General features: G+C 42.3%; 1 protein-coding gene across 3 annotated transcripts in view; it reads right to left on the reverse strand.

The window, feature by feature from the left end:
• SUSD1 (sushi domain containing 1) overlaps positions 1-19511 on the reverse strand; it is a 130058-nt gene that overhangs the window by 43272 nt on the left and 67275 nt on the right. For all 3 annotated transcript variants that reach the window (XM_065947169.1, XM_065947167.1, XM_065947170.1), the window contains 2 exons: positions 16692-16801; positions 11027-11219 (listed from right to left, as the gene is read on the reverse strand). In XM_065947169.1, the coding sequence (XP_065803241.1) occupies positions 11027-11219; positions 16692-16801 (303 nt within the window). The remainder of the gene's footprint in view (positions 1-11026; positions 11220-16691; positions 16802-19511) is intronic.

Consider the following 19511-nt stretch of genomic DNA (forward strand, 5'->3'; position numbering starts at 1 on the left):
CATCAATATTTAGGAAACATTTCCTGAAAAACATGGACTCCAATTCATTCCTCCAAATTCCTCTAAACTAACCTAATCATACCCTTGAATCAAGTCAGATCAGCAAAGCACAGGCGTTTCTAAGGCACCTTTCCTTGCCCACTCCACAATGAATTGCGCTTTTCTAAAATACAATGAGCCATGCTAAGGGCCAATACAAGAAACAGCATCATAAAATCCTCATAAAATGCTGCTCAAACACTGGATTACTTATGAAACCCCCCAGAAATTTCTATATGTTGAAAATAACTTTACTTCTTTCCAAAAACACCACTTGTTGTAACCTTGTTGCAATAAGTCATGTGATGGCTCCCTTTCTGACTGGAAGGGGTTGAAAACTTAAACCTAAATGTGTGAGCCACTGATGAAAAAGTAAATAGATTACAAGGATATGAATCATTCTCAGCCTTATTCTGACATCTTTTTTAGGCCTCTGACTTTGTTTTACATTCTTCTTTAGGTTACATACTTATTTTATATACCCATGCAGGTCACTTAGCTTTCCTGGTGGCTCAGATGGTAAAGAATCTGCCTGCAATGTGGGAGACCCAGGTTCTATCCCTGGGTCTGGAAGATCTGCTGGAGGAGGAAATGGCAACCCACTCCAGTATTCTCACCAGGTTAGTCCCACTGACTAAGGAGCCTGGCAGGCTACAGTCCATGGGGTCACAAAGAGTCAGACACAACTGAGCAACTGATACTGTTCCCATGATACAGGTCACTTACAGTCCTAGAGAAAAAAGATGGGCTATAAATAAAAACTTTTGTTTGAAAAAAATCTATATTTAACATTAATGCAATACATCACAAAGGAAAGATCAATAGATTGGACTGCATAGAAACCTCAAACCTTTATACATCAAAGACATCATAAACAAAATTTTAAAAAATGATAAAACAAGAGAAGTATTTGACACAAATAATTTGACACCGATAATAAACTCTTACTCTATGAATAAGTTGTATATATCAATGAGAACACAGAATTGAATAGATAAATGAAATAACAATGGTAAAGAAATCAGTCAAGAAATTTGGGTGTTGAAATATATGAATTTGGAGGAACTTAGAGTTACTTTCCTAACATACACTTCTAGAACTAGAATGAACCTTTCCCAATCAACTTTCTAACATTCCAGAGGCCATGTGTTTTAAAACTTGCTAGTTACCTGTCTCCTGATTTTTACAAAAGAAAGAACAATTTTGGCCTCTCTCCACTCCCTACTCACTAATCCTCAAGGAATGAACAGTAAATATGTAATCTGACAGGTGAGAAGAAGGCTCCTATTCCTTCAGTCACATTTCCTAGTGGGTGGAGTTCATATGGCATAGGTGACTGCCCAAAGAAGCAGATCCTTGCTGTCTGGGACCTGCCTAGGCTCAGGCGCAAGGGACATGTGTGTCTCGTCTCCGAGAAGTGAGTAACCGGTCTCTGCCCACTCCTTCTCCTCGGATCGTCAGCCTGAGACTGGGTGGGTGAGCCAGGCGAGGGGCCCTGGGCAGACCCAAAGACCCAAACTTCCAGGGGAAAGACAGTAGGAAACCCCGTTTGGCCACACATATCTAAGCTTCATTCTCCAGTATCACTCTCACTAGAACTGTGTTGGGGTACTTCTTGGGAACTTGCTCAGGCAAATAAAGTCGATACTTCACTTCTCATGTGTCAGGCTGCAGAAGTGGGGTAGGTAGGATTCACGCTCTTTCACCTGCAACATGTGGATACGCTGAGGTTATATAAAGACAAGAGCCGCCACCAGGGAGCAGAGCATCACTGGGAAAGACGGAGGCTCTTGGTCTCTATACCTGGAACTGCAAGAACAGATCAAGCTCTGAGACTTCCCTCGTGGTCCAGTGGTTAAAACTCTGTGCTCCTAGTGCAGGGGGCCTGGGTTCCATCCCTGACCAGGGAACTAGAACCCATGCACCACAACTAAGACTTGGTGTAGCCACGGTAAAAAAAAAAAAAAAAAAAAATTAAATGAGGTATGGATGGATATTCAATTACCAGGAAAACTTCACCAATCAGACAAAATGTGCAAGTTTCTTGGGCATGAGTCCTTTGAATTATTTTGGCTACCACTATTTTTTTTTTTTTGGTCTTTCTCTTTATCATATCTTTTCTTCTAAGTAAAGGTTTTAATTTGCCCAGAAGTGGCTAAGTAGCTTGTGTGGTTAGAGCAGTGCTGCTCAAAATATGGACTGGCAGCATCAACAAGGCCTGGAAACTTACTAGAAATTAAATTTTGAGGTCCACACTGCAGGCCTGCTGAGTCAGACCTCTAGGATGGAGTTCAGGAACCTATGCTTTAATAAGCTCTCCAGGTGATTCTTGTGCTATCTAAAGTTTGTGAAACACAAAAAGAGCATTAGTGGGAGATTCTGATGGATTTTAGAGAGCATCTGGGGAGCCAGACATTAGCAGACAACAGGAGGTTAGCTGCCCCAAATTCTTTCTCTCTTTATCTTGTTCAGAATGAAGAGATCTGAGAAAAGATTGAACCCACGGTTTGTCTATAGGCTCAGGAGTCACCCCACCACCACAGGCTCTCAAATTGCTCTGGAATGTTTTACAGAGCCCCAGACTGAGATGATCAAACCAGTTAATCCTAAAGTATCAGTCCTTCCAATCCTACTTGTTGGAAGGACTGATGCTGAAGCTGAAGTTCCAATGCTTTGGCCACATGATGCAAAGAACCAACTCACTGGAAAAGACCCAGAGCTGGGAAAGACTGAAGGCAGAAGAAGAGGGCACAGAGGATGAGATGGTTGGGTGGCATCACCAATTCAATGGGCATGAATTTAGGCAAACTCTGGGAAACGGTAAGGGACAGGGAGGCCTCCAGACATGCAGCCTGGAGGACCGCATTGGACGCCTGCGGTCCATGCGGTCACAAGGAGTCGGACACGACTTAGCAACTGAACAACAGCTTGGGGATTCTAGAGCAGGGATTCTTCTTAGTCGAAAAGGGGATAAAATCCAGTGGGATTATTACAAACTCAACTGCTGAGAAAAAGTCATAAAAGATATTGGCTAGAACCCTTTCTTTCTAAAGATGAGATTTGCTCAAGCTCTGAAAAAGGAATGAAACAGTTTACAGAAGAGGATTTGATCTTGCAAATGGGACAATATAGGGAGAAAATGGAATAACGTGAAGGAGGAGAAGAAAATTTGAAATCATATTTGGTTCAGTTCAGTCGCTCAGTCGTGTCCCACTGCAATTGCAACCCCATGGGCTGCATACAGCACACCAAGCTTCCCTGTCCGTCACCAACTCCCGGAGTTTGCTCAAACTCATGTCCATCGAGTCAGTGATGCCATTCAACCATCTCATCCTCTGTCGTCCCCTTCTCCTCCCACCTTCAATCTTTTCCAGCATCAGGATCTTTTCCAATGACCAGTTCTTCACATCAGGTGGCCAAAGTATTAGAGTTTCAGCTTCAATATCAGTTCTTCCAATGAATATTCAAGACTGATTTCCTTTAGGATGGACCGGTTGGATCTCCTTGAAGTCCAAGGGTCTTCTCCAACACCACAGTTCAAAAGCATCAATTTTTTGGTGCTCAACCTTCTTTATAGTCCAACTCTCACATCCATACATGATTAGTGGAAAAACCATAGCTTTGACTAAATGGACCTTTGTCGGCAAAGTAATGTCTCTGCTTTTTAATATGCTGTCTAGGTTGGTCACAGCTTTTCTTCTAAGGAGCAAGTGTCTTTTAATTTCATGGCTGCAGTCACCATCTGCAGTGATTTTGGAGCCCAGAAAAATAAAGTCTGTCACTGTTTCCATTGTTTCCCCATCTATTTGCCATGAAGTGAGGGAACCAGATGCCATGATCTTCGTTTTCTGAATGTTGAGTTTCGAGCCAACTTTTTCACTCTCCTCTTTTACTTTCATGAAGAGGCTTTTTAGTTCTTCTTTACTTTCTGTCATAAGGGTGGTGTCATCTGCATATCTGAAGTTATTGATATTTCTCCCAGTAATCTTGATTCCAGCTTGTGCTTCATCCAACCCAGCATTTCATATGATATACTCTGCATATAAATTAAATAAGCAAGGTGACAATATACAACCTTGATGTACTCCTTTCTCGATTTGGAACCAGTCTGTTGTTTCATGTCCAGTTCTAACTGTTGCCCCTTGACCTGCATACAGATTTCTCAGGAGACAGGTAAGGTAGTCTGGTATTCCCATCTCTTTCAGAATTTTCCAGTTTCATGTGATCCACATAGTCAAAGACTTTGGCATAGTCAATAAAGCAGAAATAGATGTTTTTCTGAAACTCTCTTGCTTTTCCGATGATCCAATGGATGTTGGCAATTTGATACCTGGTTCCTCTGCCTTTTCTAAATCCAGCTTGAACATCTAAAAGTTCATGGTTCATGTACTGTTGAAGCCTGGCTTGGAGAATTTTGAGCATTACTTTGCTAGTGTGTGACATGAGTGCAATTGTGCAGTAGTTTGAACTTTCTTTGGCTTGCCTTTCTTTGGGATTGAATGAAAACTGACCTTTCCCAGTCCTGTGGCCACTGCTGAGTTTTCCAAATTTGCTGGCATGTTGAGTGCAGCACTTTCACAGCATCATCTTTTAGGATTTGAAATAGTTCATTTGGAATTCCATCACCTCCACTAGCTTTGTTCATAGTGATGCTTCCTAAGGCCCACTTGACTTCACATTCCAGGATGTCTGGCTCTAGTCCAGTGATCACACCATCATGGTTATCTGGGTCATGAAGATCTTTTTTGTGTAGTTCTTCTGTGTATTCTTACCACTTCTTCTTAATATCATCTGCTTCTGTTAGGTCCATACTATTTCTGTCCTTTATTGTGCCCATCTTTGGATGAAATGTTCCCTTGGTATCTCTAATTTTCTTGAAGAGATCTCTAGTCTTTCCCATTCTATTACTTTCCTCTATTTCTGTGCACTGATCACTGAGCAAGGCTTTCTTATCTCTCCTTGCTATTCTTTGGAACTCTGCATTCAGATGCTTATATCTTTCCTTTTCTCCTTTGCTTTTCGCTTCTCTTCTTTTCTCAGCTATTTGTAAAGCCTCCTCAGACAGCCATTTTGCCTTTTTTAATTTCTTCTTCTTGGGGATGGTTTTTATCACCACCTCCTGTACAATGTTATTAGCCCAGCTAGAAAACTACAACAAGGAAAAGGAGATATATCCAAATATAACTGCTCTAAAGAGACTAGAGAAGGTAGAAATACTCGCTAGGTCAGGGAAATGGCTGAAAATCATGAAAGAGAAGAATAAAGGGGCTATTCTGGAGAAAAAACAAAATGATCGCCCAAAAGGTGGGGTCAGAATTAAGTATTATTCTATCAAGAAGGGTCCTCTGACAGTTGTAAATAGGTAACCCAGTATAAGCACTAATAGAGAACTTTTCAGTAACTGGAGTTGTGGTACTATGTAGCTACAGAAAATGTGACATATTTAAGAAGAGAAAGACTAGAAAGATCAGTGTAGAATTCTGCAGGCATCATTAATTGAGTTTCAAGGTGACATTGTTCTTACAGCTGAAACAGCAGGTATGGCACAGACTATGAGGAAGTCTACCCAGGAAAATACACTGACTTAAAACTTGAAAAGAAGGAACAGAAAAGCAGAAACGTAAGGAGGATTCAGGTTGCCTGACCCTTGATCAGGCCCAGGCTGAGGTCACAGACTGAACTGAACAGAAACAAATACCTCCTAACAAAAGGGAAGGGGAGAAGAATTTATTTGAACACTGACTGAAGCAAGTCATCATTCGTGCTCTATGAAGACCTCACAGGCAGAATCCAAAGTTATATGTTAGGAGAACAAAAATCTATGGACGAAAACAAAAAGCAAATATAGAGAAGGTAAGTACTAATCTATAGCAAAAGGTATTAGCCAGGCATGGGGAAGAGGAAGTAATAGAAACAGCTGGCATGGAAGGTGGAAAGCTTACCACTCAGCTAGGCTGGTGGAGCAGAATGGAACACTTAGGAGGCCCTAGAACACTGGAGGATTATCCCTCCCAATGCGGTAAAGCAAAGGGTGGTAGGAAGGAGTGCTTCAGTTCCCGTCAAAGAAACACGGGCAGGTCAAGTCTTAGAAATTCAGTTCTAAGGAAAGGTGGGGTTTGGGTGAAAAATCATTAACCTAGGGGACTTCCTGGACCACATCTGACCAATGAAAGCATAAGTTCCAGAAACTCAACAGCAGCTCGAGGATCAGAGGAGGGTAATTTTCCAGGAAAGACAAAGGAAACCTCTTAACCAGGAAGCAGGACTCAGACACAAGGCATTCAATAATAAGAAGTCATTTGGATTAGAACAATTCTTGGGAGCTTTCTGGGGACAGAGAAATTCAGAGAAAAGAGCAGGAAGTTGGGACTGTGTTGCAAGACAATACATTTCTTTCTTTTTTTTTTTTTTTTTAATGAGTTTATTGCGGTACTTGTCTCCCCATTTGACATGTACCCTCCTTTCTGTATATAGAGGTATAGTTAATTTACAATGTTGTGTTAGTTTCAAGTGTATAGCAAAGTGATTCAAGCATACAATTTATATATACATATATATGTTCGTTGCTCAGTCATGTCCAACTCTTTGAGACCCCATCGACTGCAACCCATCAGGGCCCTCTGTCCATGGGCTTCTCTAGGCAAGAATACAGGAGTGGGTTGTCATTTCCTTCTCCTATATATATATACACACACACACATATATATATACTTTTCAGATTCTTTTCCATTAAACATTATTATAAGATATTGAGTAGAGTTCTCTGTGCTATACAGGAGTTTCCCTACCTTATATATGTTGTTGTTGTTGTTTAGTGGCCAAGTTGTGTCTGACTTTAGCGACCCTATGGACTGTAGCCTGTGAGGTCCCTCTGTCCATGGGACACTACAGTGCCATTTCCTTCTCCAGGGGATCTTCCCGACCCAGAGACTGAATCCCAGTCTCCTGCATCTCCCAATTGGCAAGCAGATTCTTTACCTAAAATCAGGTAAAGATTCTAGGTGAAGATTCTAGATTTACCCAAGCCAACAGGGAAGCCTGACCTTATATACAGTAGCATGTATATGTTAATGCCAAATTCTTCATTTATCTCTGCCCCTTGCCCCCACCGGAGCCTCCCAGATGGCTCAATGGTAAAGGATCTACCTGCCAATGCCGGAGACGCAGGTTCAATGCTTGGGTCAGGAAGATCCCCTGGAGAAGGAAATGGCAACCCACTGCAGGATCTAATGGACAGAGAAGTCTGGCAGGCTACGGTCACTGTGGTTGCAAAAGAGTCGGACACAACTTAGCGACTAAACAACAAGCACCGCCTGCCACCCCCCTCTCTGGCAACCAGAAGTTTATTTTTCATGTCAGTGAGTCCATTTCTGTTTAAGACAATGCATTTCACCTGAAGAGTTTCCTCGTATAGGTATAGGATGTCCTGCTCACAGAGAAGGGAGGCTCTTTCACTACACAGATCAAGATCTTTAGCAACGGTGGAGGGTGGGAGAAAAAGGGCCTGAAGGAGAAATGAAAATACAAGGTTCTAAGTACATGGGATAGACAACAAGAAAGACCCGGAGCCACCATGGGCAAAGTTCCAAAGTGTTCAGAGAGAGTAGATTTCCTCCCCCTACAACAGATGAGCAGCCTAAGGTCAGACGGAATCCAAGTAACTTTATGAAATGAGATTTCCCAAATTAAGTTGAAATTCACGGGGGATGGACTTCAGATGGCGTAGTGACCTATAGAGGCTGACACCTCACATGGAAGATTATACTCACTATGGATAATCTGAGGTCCACTTTGCAAAGGAGGAGATAACCACAGTCTCACTTTCCGAACTTGGCGGCATGACCTCCTCATTATACTCAAGCTAGAGACCACATCTCCCATCACTTTCTCCAACTCACTCTGCTCCAGCCATGCTGGCTTCCCGGATGTTCCCAGAACACGCCAAGGACATGCCTGTCACATGGTGTTCCCTCACTCCATTCAAACCTGTACTTAAATGTCTCTTTACAATAGAGGCCCTCCCTGACCATCAACTGCCAGTCCCTATGCCAAATTTCATCCTTCATCTTACCACTTAGCCCCACCTAATATATGATATATTTCCTTACTTGTTTATCTGTCTCCTCTCCAACCTCCTGACTCCAACCCCGTGACAGCTGAGATTGTTTTATTGTTGCTACATTGTCAGCTATCAGAAGCTGCCTGACACACAATAGATAAGAAATGAACATTTATTAAATGAATGCATTTACACACCCATGGCATTTGAAGTTTCTGCTCATGGTCCAGGGCTGACAAAAGCAAAGTGGGTCTGGACTAACATGCGCTAGGTTCTAGGAACAAAGTTTTTCTTTTTTTTTTTTTGAGCACTAATATTTAGTAAAAAGCAGTAGATGCACTGATTTAAAATGAGGCCCTGGAGCCAGACTGTGTTCAAATCCCACCTGTACCTCTCACGGGTTTTGTGATCTTGGGCGAGTTGCTTAACTTCTCTGCGCCTCATGGTCCTCATCTGTAAAAGGGGAATAATAGCAATGCCTTCCTCAGAAGGTTGGGTAGGGTTGGGTTGACTCAAGGATGGCACTTTGAACAGTGGCTGGACATCTTCAGGGCTCAAAAAACAAAGTTAGAGTTGATACTGTGCATAAAATAGACGACTGACGAGAACCTATCGTACAGATCAGGGAACTCAGCTCAGTGCTCTGTGGTGACCTAAATGGGAAGGAGATCCAAGATAGAGGGGATCTGAGTATACGGATGGCTGATTCACTTCACTACACAGTGGAACTAACACGGCATTGTAAAGCAACTATATTCCAATAAAAATTAATTTAAACAAATGAGTAAATAAAGCTAGCAGTGCTGTCATCATCATTATTATGTACCAGAAACTGTTTTAAACATTTCACTTGCATTACGTCACATAACGCATCACGCAGAAGGTAACTGAGGCCCAGGAGCAAGACAAACGTGTCTAATCCATCAGGATTTTCTCACTGACATTCACACAACATAAAATTACCACTTTAATGTATAAAATTCAATGATATTTAGTACACTCATGGTGTTGTACAGGCTGTGACATAATTTTGCTTTTCCACGTTCTGTAACTCTGGGACTCATGCTGAGAAGTGGAAAGATGAAACTTGGGATAATTCAAGACTACTTCAACTTCGGAGGTACCTTAGAAGTAAAATAGGCTTTCCAGGTGGCTCAGTGATAAAGAATCCGCCGGTCAATGCAGGACATCACCAGATGCAGGTTCAGTCCCTGGGTTGGTAAGACGCCCTGGAGGAGGAAATGGCAACCCGCTCCAGTGTTCCTCCTGGAGAATCCCATGGACAGAGAAGCCTGGCGGGGTACCGTTCATGGGGCTGCAAAGAGTTGGGCCCGACTGAGCGACTGAGCATCACCTCCACCAAGAAGTTACGTCTATTACAAAAAGCCAGATTTCCAGGATGTAACAGCTAGAACACACTCTCCATCACAAGCAGGCCACTCTGACAGAGACTTTGCAGAGGAAACGCTGGGGAGGAAAGAACCTGGGACTCGAGCGCCTTTACACATTAATTTACAAGGAGAGGTAGGTGTTAATTTCAGACTTTTATTCCACTGAGGATTTAACAGTTGGAGGAAATGTATATTCAAATTGTGAGCATTATTCTGTAGCTGGAAATGGATGAGGGGGCTAGGTTTATGCTATGAGGAGGTATTCATCGTGCAACGTCTGTTGATACCAAGCATAATCTGAGATGGAAAAAAAAATCATGAATTTTCATTCTCCCGTTAACTGCATGGCCCCCACTTGTGTCTATTATATTTCTGAACCTTCCAAGTACAAAGACCAAAGTGTTCACTCCCGACCCAAAAAGATCAGTGGGTGAACAGGATAAAGGCCTCAGGAAGGTAGGAGCAAGACCTATCTTATTCTACTGTGTTCCTTCAAAGGGGGCAGCCTCTCTGCCTGGCTGTCCATAAGTTTGTCCCTTAAACCCTACTGACAAAAGAAAAAAAGAAATTAATTGTAGAAGGGCTTCCCTGGCAGGCCAGTGGTTAAGGCTCAGCGCTTCCAATGCAGTGGCTGCGGGTTTGATCCCTGGTCAGGGAACTAAGATGCTGAATGCCCTGAAGCACGGCAATAAAAGAAATTAATTGTAGCGACAACAGCATCTCTCGCCACTAGGGGGAGCTGTGGAGTTGAAACAGCCGCCTCTACTGGGAAAGGATATCAACCCTGAATATTTATTGGAAGGATACATGCTGAACCTGAAGCTCCAATACTTTGACCATCTGATGTGAAGAGTCGACTCACTGGAAAAGATTCTGATTCTGGGAAAGACTGAAGGCAGGAGGAAAGGGGGGCAACAGAGGATGAGATGGATGGATGGCATCACTGACTCAATGGACACGCGTTTGAGCAAACTCTAGGAGCTAGTGAAGGATAGGGAAGCCTGGCTTCAGTCCATGGGGTTGCAAAGTTGGACACGACTGAGCGACTAAACAGCAACAACACGAGCCACAGGGGAAGGAGCCTGATCTGCTTCAGGTCACTGTTTTCTGCATCGGGTTAATGTGCTTGTACAAGACCCAGTCAGGTGGCCTCTTTGTCCCCCCAATGTCTGACACAGTGGAGCTCACACTTCCGAACTCCTGGAGGCTGGTTCTAGTTGCCCATAGTGTCTACCTTTAGGGTTCAGCTGTCTTAAATTTGAGGTGAAAGATAGAAAGCCTTACACATTGTTCGATCCATCACTCCTCGAGATTCCATTCAGCTCCTGGTCTGTACCCTCTCTGAGCCAGTACCCCTGTGGGGAGGGAAGATTCAGAGACCTTCCACCCTAGATAAAACTGGCAGTTTGTTAGACCAAGAACCCAGGTCTCTTGCCTCCAAGACTAGCATTCTTTATGCTCCCCCATGTCGTGCAGTTCAACACACACATTTAACTTGCTGTTTTAAGACACCAAACAGAAAGACATCCCCACCTACCTGCTGGTGCGGTAGTTACTGCTGTTTGCACTGACGGCCGCTCCGGAGATCCCAGGAGGGTGACGTTCACTGTGTAGTCAGTTGCTGGATACAGATCTAAACACACCACTGCCGTCTGCTCCCTCGTTGTAAAGTTAAACGAAGTCGCGTGATAAAAATTATTCAGATACTGCCTTCGACCTAGAACTTTAAACTGTCATGAGATTAAAAGAAAGAGACGCATTAAATTTGTTTGGCTTGCAGATACCTGTACTACAAGCAAAATGAAAGAAAGCAAGCCGCTTCCTTCTACTTATCTTCACCCACATAGAATTATTTTTAATACAATAGCAAGCTAAACCGGGTGACAACTTTACAAAGCTACCCTACGTAGCCTATGCAACCTCCCCCTCAACCAGCTATAAGACTAAACTTAAAATGCATAACTACATCTCTGATGAACCAAATGTCAAGCTAGTCTACAGTAATCCCTTGAGCCTACCCAGGTGAAGGAGATTGCACTAGAGTTACTGGGCAAAATCCTTTTCTTTTCATTAATAAGGAATCCATAGACAAGTCTCTAGAACAGACATTTTACACTTTTATGAGGACAACCCCAAATTATCTGCCTTTGGAATGAGTAACTGAGCAACTGAGCCATGGTACTTCACTTGAGCCTGCCTATGAGAGCTCTGGAAAAGAGTTTTCAGTACAAGTAGTCATCACACACAGTGTTAACCCAATAATACTCTAGCCACCACCAACTCAAGATGTGCATACAATATAGGGGCTTATAAAGAAAAAAAACATGTCAAAGTCCCAGATCATATGATCATCTGGTGCTTTAGCTGGATGTTCACGTGCTTAGAGTTTCCTTTGATGCTGGTGTCACTGACTCTTCCATCCTCTACCTTCTTCATCACAGTCATTCTTCTACCCAACTCTGATAACTGGCTCATTGAGAGATTCCTCTCTCCCCCAATTCCTAGCATTCTCTTGGGTAACATGAAAGTCCTTATATAGATAAGTCATCAAAACTTGGTCTCAGAGTGCCTTGAGTTCACTGCTGTGAAGTTCCTCCACTCCACCTGAGCTACCCATATCCACGGCCACATCCTAGACCGTGTCCTCCTCTGAGCTGCTCCACCAGGATCTCCCAATCCCCTATTCCTCTGGACCACTTGCTCCCACTCTGATTGCTCTCAGGAAATCCACCAAGATTTCCTCACTCAAAAGAAAGTGAAAAGAAAGTGAAGTTGTTCAGTCGTGTCAGACTCTTTGCGACCCCATGGACTGTAGCCCACCAGGCTCCTCCGTCCATGGGATTCTTCAGGCAAGAATACTGGAGTGGGTTGCCATTTCCTTCTCCAGGGGATCTTCCCGACCCAGGGATTGAACCCAGGACTCTTGCATTGCAGGCAGATGCTTTAACCTCTGAGCCACCAAGGAAGCTTCAAAACTGTACCATTCCTCGCTCATAACTGTCTACCAATATTCTAACATCCCCACCCTCAGCTTCCCCACCTGTCTCAAAAAAAAACATTGTTATATCACTTCTACCATTCTCCTTGCCTGATACCCTGAACACCCTTACCCATTTGTTCTCAATGTCACCCATTCTTTAAAACTGAAAACACTCGGTCCATGCAGATGTTTGACTTCACCCACCTCTACATTTAGACGGCCGCCATCTGCTGTAGAAAAACCTCACAACTATGGAGGTTGCATTTCTACAAAGTCTGTCTCATTCTAAACTACCTGTATTTCAGTCTATAAACAAAAATTACTTTCTAATTAACAAACTTGAAATCACACAGTTTGAATAATTTTATAATGTAGTCCTTTTACTTAACAACATATTATAAAGTTTTTGTCTATCATTAAATAATCCTATAACCCTGTTACTTGCCAGCCAGAGTATAGTGTTGGGTATACAACAGTAAATAAGATACAGGTCCCAACCTCAAGGAACTCACAGGTAAGTATCCAGGCAAATAAAATACCCAGGAATAAGTGTTACAACACATGAGGCTGGAGGAGTATCTAGGAGGGTCACCTGACCTTCCTCCTTAGGGATCAGGGAAGGCTTCCCCATCTTAATTGTGGACTGAAGGGGAAATTAGCATTAATCCCCATGTGAATTGGGGATGTGAAAAGTCGGGATAGGAAAAACAATTCAAAGAAGGGACGGCATTTGGGGGAAGAGGTCAGTGAAGACCTCCCACCAGGGAGATGACCAAGCTGATCACTGAAGGACAAGCAGGAGTTAGCCAGGTAAAATGAGGGAGAGAAGGGTTTTGCAGGTAGAGTCACATACATGAAGACACAGTGCTAAAGGGAGCACAGGAAGCTTGTAGGGGGTGGGGCACAAGGCCCAGAGCTTAGAGAACAGATTCAGTTCAGTTCAGTCACTCAGTCGTGTCTGACTCTTTGCGACCCCATGAACCGCAGCACACCAGGCCTCCCTGTCCATCACCAACTCCCAGAGTCCACCCAAACCCACGTCCATTGATTGAGTCGGTGATGTCATCCAACCATCTCATCCTCTCTCGTCCCCTTCTCTTCCTGCCTTCAGTCTTTCCCAGCATCAGGGTCTTTTCAAATGAGTCAGCTCTTCGCGTCACGTGGCCAAAGTATTGGAGTTTCAGCTTCAACATTAGTCCTTCCAATGAACACCCAGGACTGATCTCCTTTAGGATGGACCGGTTGGATCTCCTTGCAGTCCAAGGGACTCTCAAGAGTCTCCTCCAACACCACAGTTCAAAAGCATCAATTCTTTGACACTCAGCTTTCTTTATAGTCCAACTCTCACATCCATACATGACCACTGGAAAAACCATAGCCTTGACTAGACGGTAACCCTAACTAAATCAACTCAGAAGTCTTGGAAATGGAGATGGTGATGGAAGTCGAGACAATGGGTAAGATACCCAAAGACAGGTATATTATGACAAGAGAAGAGGGAAGGCACAACCTCGGGGGTAATCAAATTTAAGGGATAGAAGAGAGATCTTGTAAAGGAGACTGAGAGGGCTCAGACCAAAAGAGATAAAGAGACTATTTCAGTGGGAATATTGGTCCACAGCAGCAAATGCTGTCCAGCAGGAAGCAGAAGATACTTCAAGTCTGTGTAGTGTTCTATCTGATGAATGTATGATTATTTATTTGAACAAATCTTTATTAATGGACATTTAAGTTGTTTTCAATTTCCCCTAATATAAATAAAGCTTCAGAGGATAGTTTAATCTTTCTATGTATGTCTGCATAATAAATTATAGTACATGTCTGAAAATTTATTGATAGACCCTAACAAGTAACCACTCTGGAAAATCATGCCAATTTAAGTGCCCACAGCTGTGTGTAACAGGATTCACTCCAAGTTTATAGAAAGACTACGGTAACTCATGGTTTTTAAGGCACAACACATGCTCACGTGTGTTTTGGCAGTAAGTATATTCTTTTCTGAAAACCCCCTTTGAATGTTCACTTCTTTCCAATGGATTCGTCAAGAGCATTTCACATGTTATTTAATCTTTGTCTGACATATTAAAAAATAGCGATTTTTTAAATTGAACTCTTTGATCATTTGAGTGTCATGAAGTAAGAATCATTTATCCTCTTAACCAAAGTGTTAACCAATTGTCTCCAAACCATTTATTTCTGTATTCATTTGAAAAACCATCTTTATTTTATAATAAATTACTTAAGTACCTGAATATATTTCTAGGTCCAGTGTTCCTTCCAGTATAAAAATTTGAATATTTCACTCATCTGTTTAAAATCCTCCAGCGCCTCCACATAGACATCAAAATAAGAATCAAGCTCAAAAGTACAGGATACAAGGGTGATGAGGCCGCTACTCAGATTTGTGTCTCATTTCTTCCCATCTCCCTGTTTTCTCTGTCCCTCCAAAAAGCCACATTCTCGATCATCCAATCAGCTACGCTACTTGCCCACGGTATCTGTCTTTCCCCTCACCCAGCATCTTTCATTGGGTGAATTCCTACTTACTGCCTGTGACTCGGCATCATTTCTGAGTCTGGTTAAAAGAAAACTGTACCTGAACATACAGACACTTACATACAATCTCCTATTCCATTTATTTACTTGTTATCAAAGCTCTCATTATACCACATTGTAGTTTGTTTACATGTATGCTTATATTAATTCGGATCAGAAATTCCAGGTCCTAACACATGATATTCTTCTGGTAAATGGCTGATGAATTAATTCTAATTTAATACTTAGTCTACGCTCTGCTAGATGATTTGCTAGGCACTAAAGTGTATGGATGTGAGAGTTGGACTATAAAGAAAGCTGAGCACCGAAGAATTGATGCTTTTGAACTGTGGTGTTGGAGAAGACTCTTGAGAGTCCCTCAGACTGCAAAGAGATCCAATCAGTCCATCCTAAAGGAGATCAGTCCTGAATATTCATTGGAAGGACTGATGCCAAGCTGAAACTCCAATACTTTGGCCATCTGGTGTGAAGAACTGACTCGTTTGAAAAGACCATGATGCTGGGAAGGATTGAGGGTGGGAGGAGAAGGGGACGACAGAGGATGAGATGGTTGGATGGCATCACCGACTCAATGGACATGAGTTTGAGTAAGCTCTGGGAGTTAGTCATAGACAGGGAGGCCTGGCATGCTGCAGTCCATGGGTCTCAAAGAGTCGGACATGACTGAGCGACTCAACTGAATTGAACTGACCTGAACAAAATTAGAAAGTTCTAAGCATCTAACTGGAGACTTTCTCTGAATATAAAGCCATCTAAGTGTAGATATTCTTTCTTCCCAATAAATAGAAAAAGTAAATCAGATACAAATGCCACTATTTTTTTACATATTAATTTTTCAAGTACTAGGAACTCTGTTATGCTGTATGAGAATTTGGATTGAGTGAATGCAACAGGATAGAATGAAGATCAGTCTGAGGCAAATCTGCAGAATTTGCCTGAACTGAACTGAAACGGACACAAAAATAACAAATCTCAGTTCCTACCTGATTATACTCACAATTTTACTTCAGATTTGTGATGTTTATAAATTTAGGTTAAATTAGAACCAACAGCCTTGCAAGAAGTTTCTTAAAAACCCACATTCATGTATGAATTTGTTGACAAAACCAGCTGCAACTAATATACCAAAATATTAATAAAATATGCTGCTGCTACTGCTGCTAAGTCGCTTCAGTCATGTCCGACTCTGTGGGACCCCAGAGGTGGCACCCCACCAGGCTCCCCCGTCCCTGGGATTCTCAAGGCAAGACCACTGGAATGGGTTTGCCACTTCCTTCTCCAATGCATGAAAGTGAAAAGTGAAAGTGAAGTTGCTCAGTCAGGTCCAACTCTTAGCGACCCCATGGACTGCAGCCTCCTACTAGGCTCCTCCACCCATGGGATTTTCCAGGCGAGAGTACTGAAGTGGGTTGCCATTGCCTTCTCCAAATAAAATATAATAAATGTGAAATATCAGAGAAAATGATAGCAAATCACTAAATATAGTATCTTCCTTCAATTTAGTCCCTTACTTGCAGCTGTCTTGCATCCATCTCTAGAAATAAAAATTAAACAATCTAGAAGTTCATTCCATTAGTGTGTTTAAATACTCTGGATCCCCACTTGGAGAGCACCCAAATTTTTAAGTGACACAATTTATTAAGAATAGCATAAGAGATCTTCTTACTTGATACACTTGTTCTGATCCAACTTTCCTAGAATGCCTGTTCAGTTTCAAACAAACTTCATTAAATATTGAAATATTGAAAATCCCATCATCTTCTAAGAGATCATCACCTAAAAGATAAGGAAGAACACAGGGAAATGTTGCTAGCAAAACATACCATGGTGAAGGACAACTGCAACTCCAAGAGCCAACAGAATGTTTAACAACAGAAGCATCAAACCTGGCTCCAAGTTCTGGCTCTACAACTTCTTAATTGCATGACCTTAGCTAAGTCACTTAACCCCTCTGACCCTCAATTTCCTTATTTGTGGAATCGAGCAATCCAGGTTTCTTTTCTTGTATCACAAGCATAAATAATGTATATGTATTTTAAACTGTTGTAGGCTCAGTGGTCAAGAACACACCTGCCGATGTGGGGGATGTGTGCTGGATCCCTGGTCCGGGAAGATTCTGCAGGCCGGAGCAACCAAGCCCGGGTGCCACAGCTGCTGAGCTAGGGTACCCCAGAGTCCGTGCTCTGCATCAAGAGAGCTCACCACAACAAGAAGCCTGAACGCTGGAACTAAAAAGTAGTCCCCACTCACCGCAACTAGAGAGAGCCCCGTGTGCAGCAACAGAGACCCGGAGCAGACAAAAATAAATAAATAAATAACAATAAAATCAATAAAACTATTGTTAACCAGTAAAGGTGTGAGATTTTAGAAAGCTAATCCTATCATTTGGATTGTCCATAAGTAAAATGTCATGAAGGTAAGTATATCAATAGGCAGAAAGTCTGAGAATAAGGAGAAACTGAATAAAAGTCAAAGGTCAGGGATTAGAACTCTTAGAGCAAGTGTTTCCAACCTAGAAGATGACCAGAAAGTAGATGACCAGGCAAGATGTTTGTTCTCAGCAGACAGTATTTCCAGGGCTACTTAGATGAGGGCTAAGGCAGTAAAATAATCAAGGAGCAGATGTATTTCCATCACTGTATAGAAGAAAAGTCATTTCATGCCTCCTGCAGCCTAATTCATTCCTTCCATGTTGTATTTCTTAAGGCAATTAAAAAAAAAAAAACTTTTTTACTAATGAATAAAGACCCCACAGAGAGTCTAGTAGAACCAAGGCTAATTTCCAAGAAAAAGCAGATTTCCTAACAAACAAGTCTGCACATTTTCTACAAATGTGAAAAAGTTTCAATGTTTAGCAGAGAGAAGCTTTTTATAACAACCTTTCATGTGTATTACTCCCACTGGGGTCTTTGCTACCTAAGAAGAAATAATGATAGCAATAAACTTTTGTCTTCAAAATCAGAATTGTCCACAGCATTTTAAACATCACTGACATAGGCAGCACCAGGCAATCAGCTTGGAGAAAATAGCCTTGGCTAGCTCTTATTGGAAGATGTAAAAATATGGCTTTGAGAAAGAATTTGAAGACCTATCACAAGTGCTCTCCGTTACCTTCACAACTTTCATTTTCAAGACTGCATAAGGATACCAGAAACAAAAATTGCCCCATATATGCACATGGTTTTGAGGCATACCAAATATACCTATGTGAGCAGTACCACATACAGTATATGTCTATACACAAACAGAACATAAAGCAGAAGTATTGTCTGCAGAGTTCCTGTCTCAATATGATTTTCCCACTTATAGCCCTTATGGTCTGAAAACAAAGGCATCTGGTTCCCACTTCCCATCCCCAACCCTGACAGTATTGACGGAGAATAGTAAAAATGGGTCAGTTTGCATCTGGGTTGGAAAGAAGGGTTGACTGCCATCTATAAGGCAGAAACATGAAGATATTTCTACATAACACAGCGTGGAAGAATCTAGGCAAAGAAAAAGGCTGAGAGCTCTGTGCAATATGCTTTCCAAGCAAAGGAGCAGAGTCCCAAAATCTCAAAGGAAGGAACAGGGGAAGCCTGATGCCCATAGAGTTGGGGGCTGGAAGCAAGGACAGGCCACAGGACTGCTCCGTCTGGAGCCCCTTAACCTGGTGGCTCCGAATCCTAAATGCCCATCAGCAGATCTAACGGAAAGCTTGGAGATCGGTGGGTTTTTTGTTTTTTTTTTTTTCTTTTCTTTTTTTAACTCACCAGGCAATTCTGATAATGACCCAGGGTTACATACACTGTTCTCACTATTTCTACTTATAATAATAATAGTCTCTCGTTAGCACACTGGAGATCATTAACAGAGAAGGACTTCTAAGTGGAGGCGTGCGGATCTGGATGTTCCATCTGACAGAGAGCTGCGATTGGCAAAAGGGGAGACTTGTTCCTTCCAGCCTCTGTAGGCGAAGCTCCACATGAAGCCAGGGGATGCTGAGCTGACACAAGAGCTACAGCTTTACCGATCCAAGATAGCCAAGTGCTCAATCGGGGCAGGAGGCTTTCTTGCAGCTGCTCCCCAAAGGACACTAGATCATCCAACCAGCAGTAAATCCTTCAAGATGAGATCTGAGATAAGCATAACAATATTATCCAATAAAAAGTAAGACCAAAGGGAATGCCATCCATTTTATTATGAAAGTGAAAGTGAAGTTGCTCAGTAGTGTTCGATTCTTTGCAACCCCAGGGACTACAGCTTACCAGGAACCTCCGTCCATGGGATTTTCCAGACAAGAGTACTGGAGTGGGTTGCTATTTCCTTCTCCAAGGAATCTTCCCGACCCAGGGATCAAATCCGGGCCTCCTGCATTGTAGATAGATGTTTTACCATCTGAGCCACCAGGGAAGTCCATTTTATGATGAAGGGAATATCAATTCTAAATAAAACTTTAAGAAAACCTATTTATTTACTTATTTACTTATTTGACTGCCTTGGATCT

This window comes from Muntiacus reevesi, chromosome 10 (genome assembly GCF_963930625.1).
Source record: "Muntiacus reevesi chromosome 10, mMunRee1.1, whole genome shotgun sequence".
Taxonomy (NCBI): Eukaryota; Metazoa; Chordata; class Mammalia; order Artiodactyla; family Cervidae; genus Muntiacus; species Muntiacus reevesi.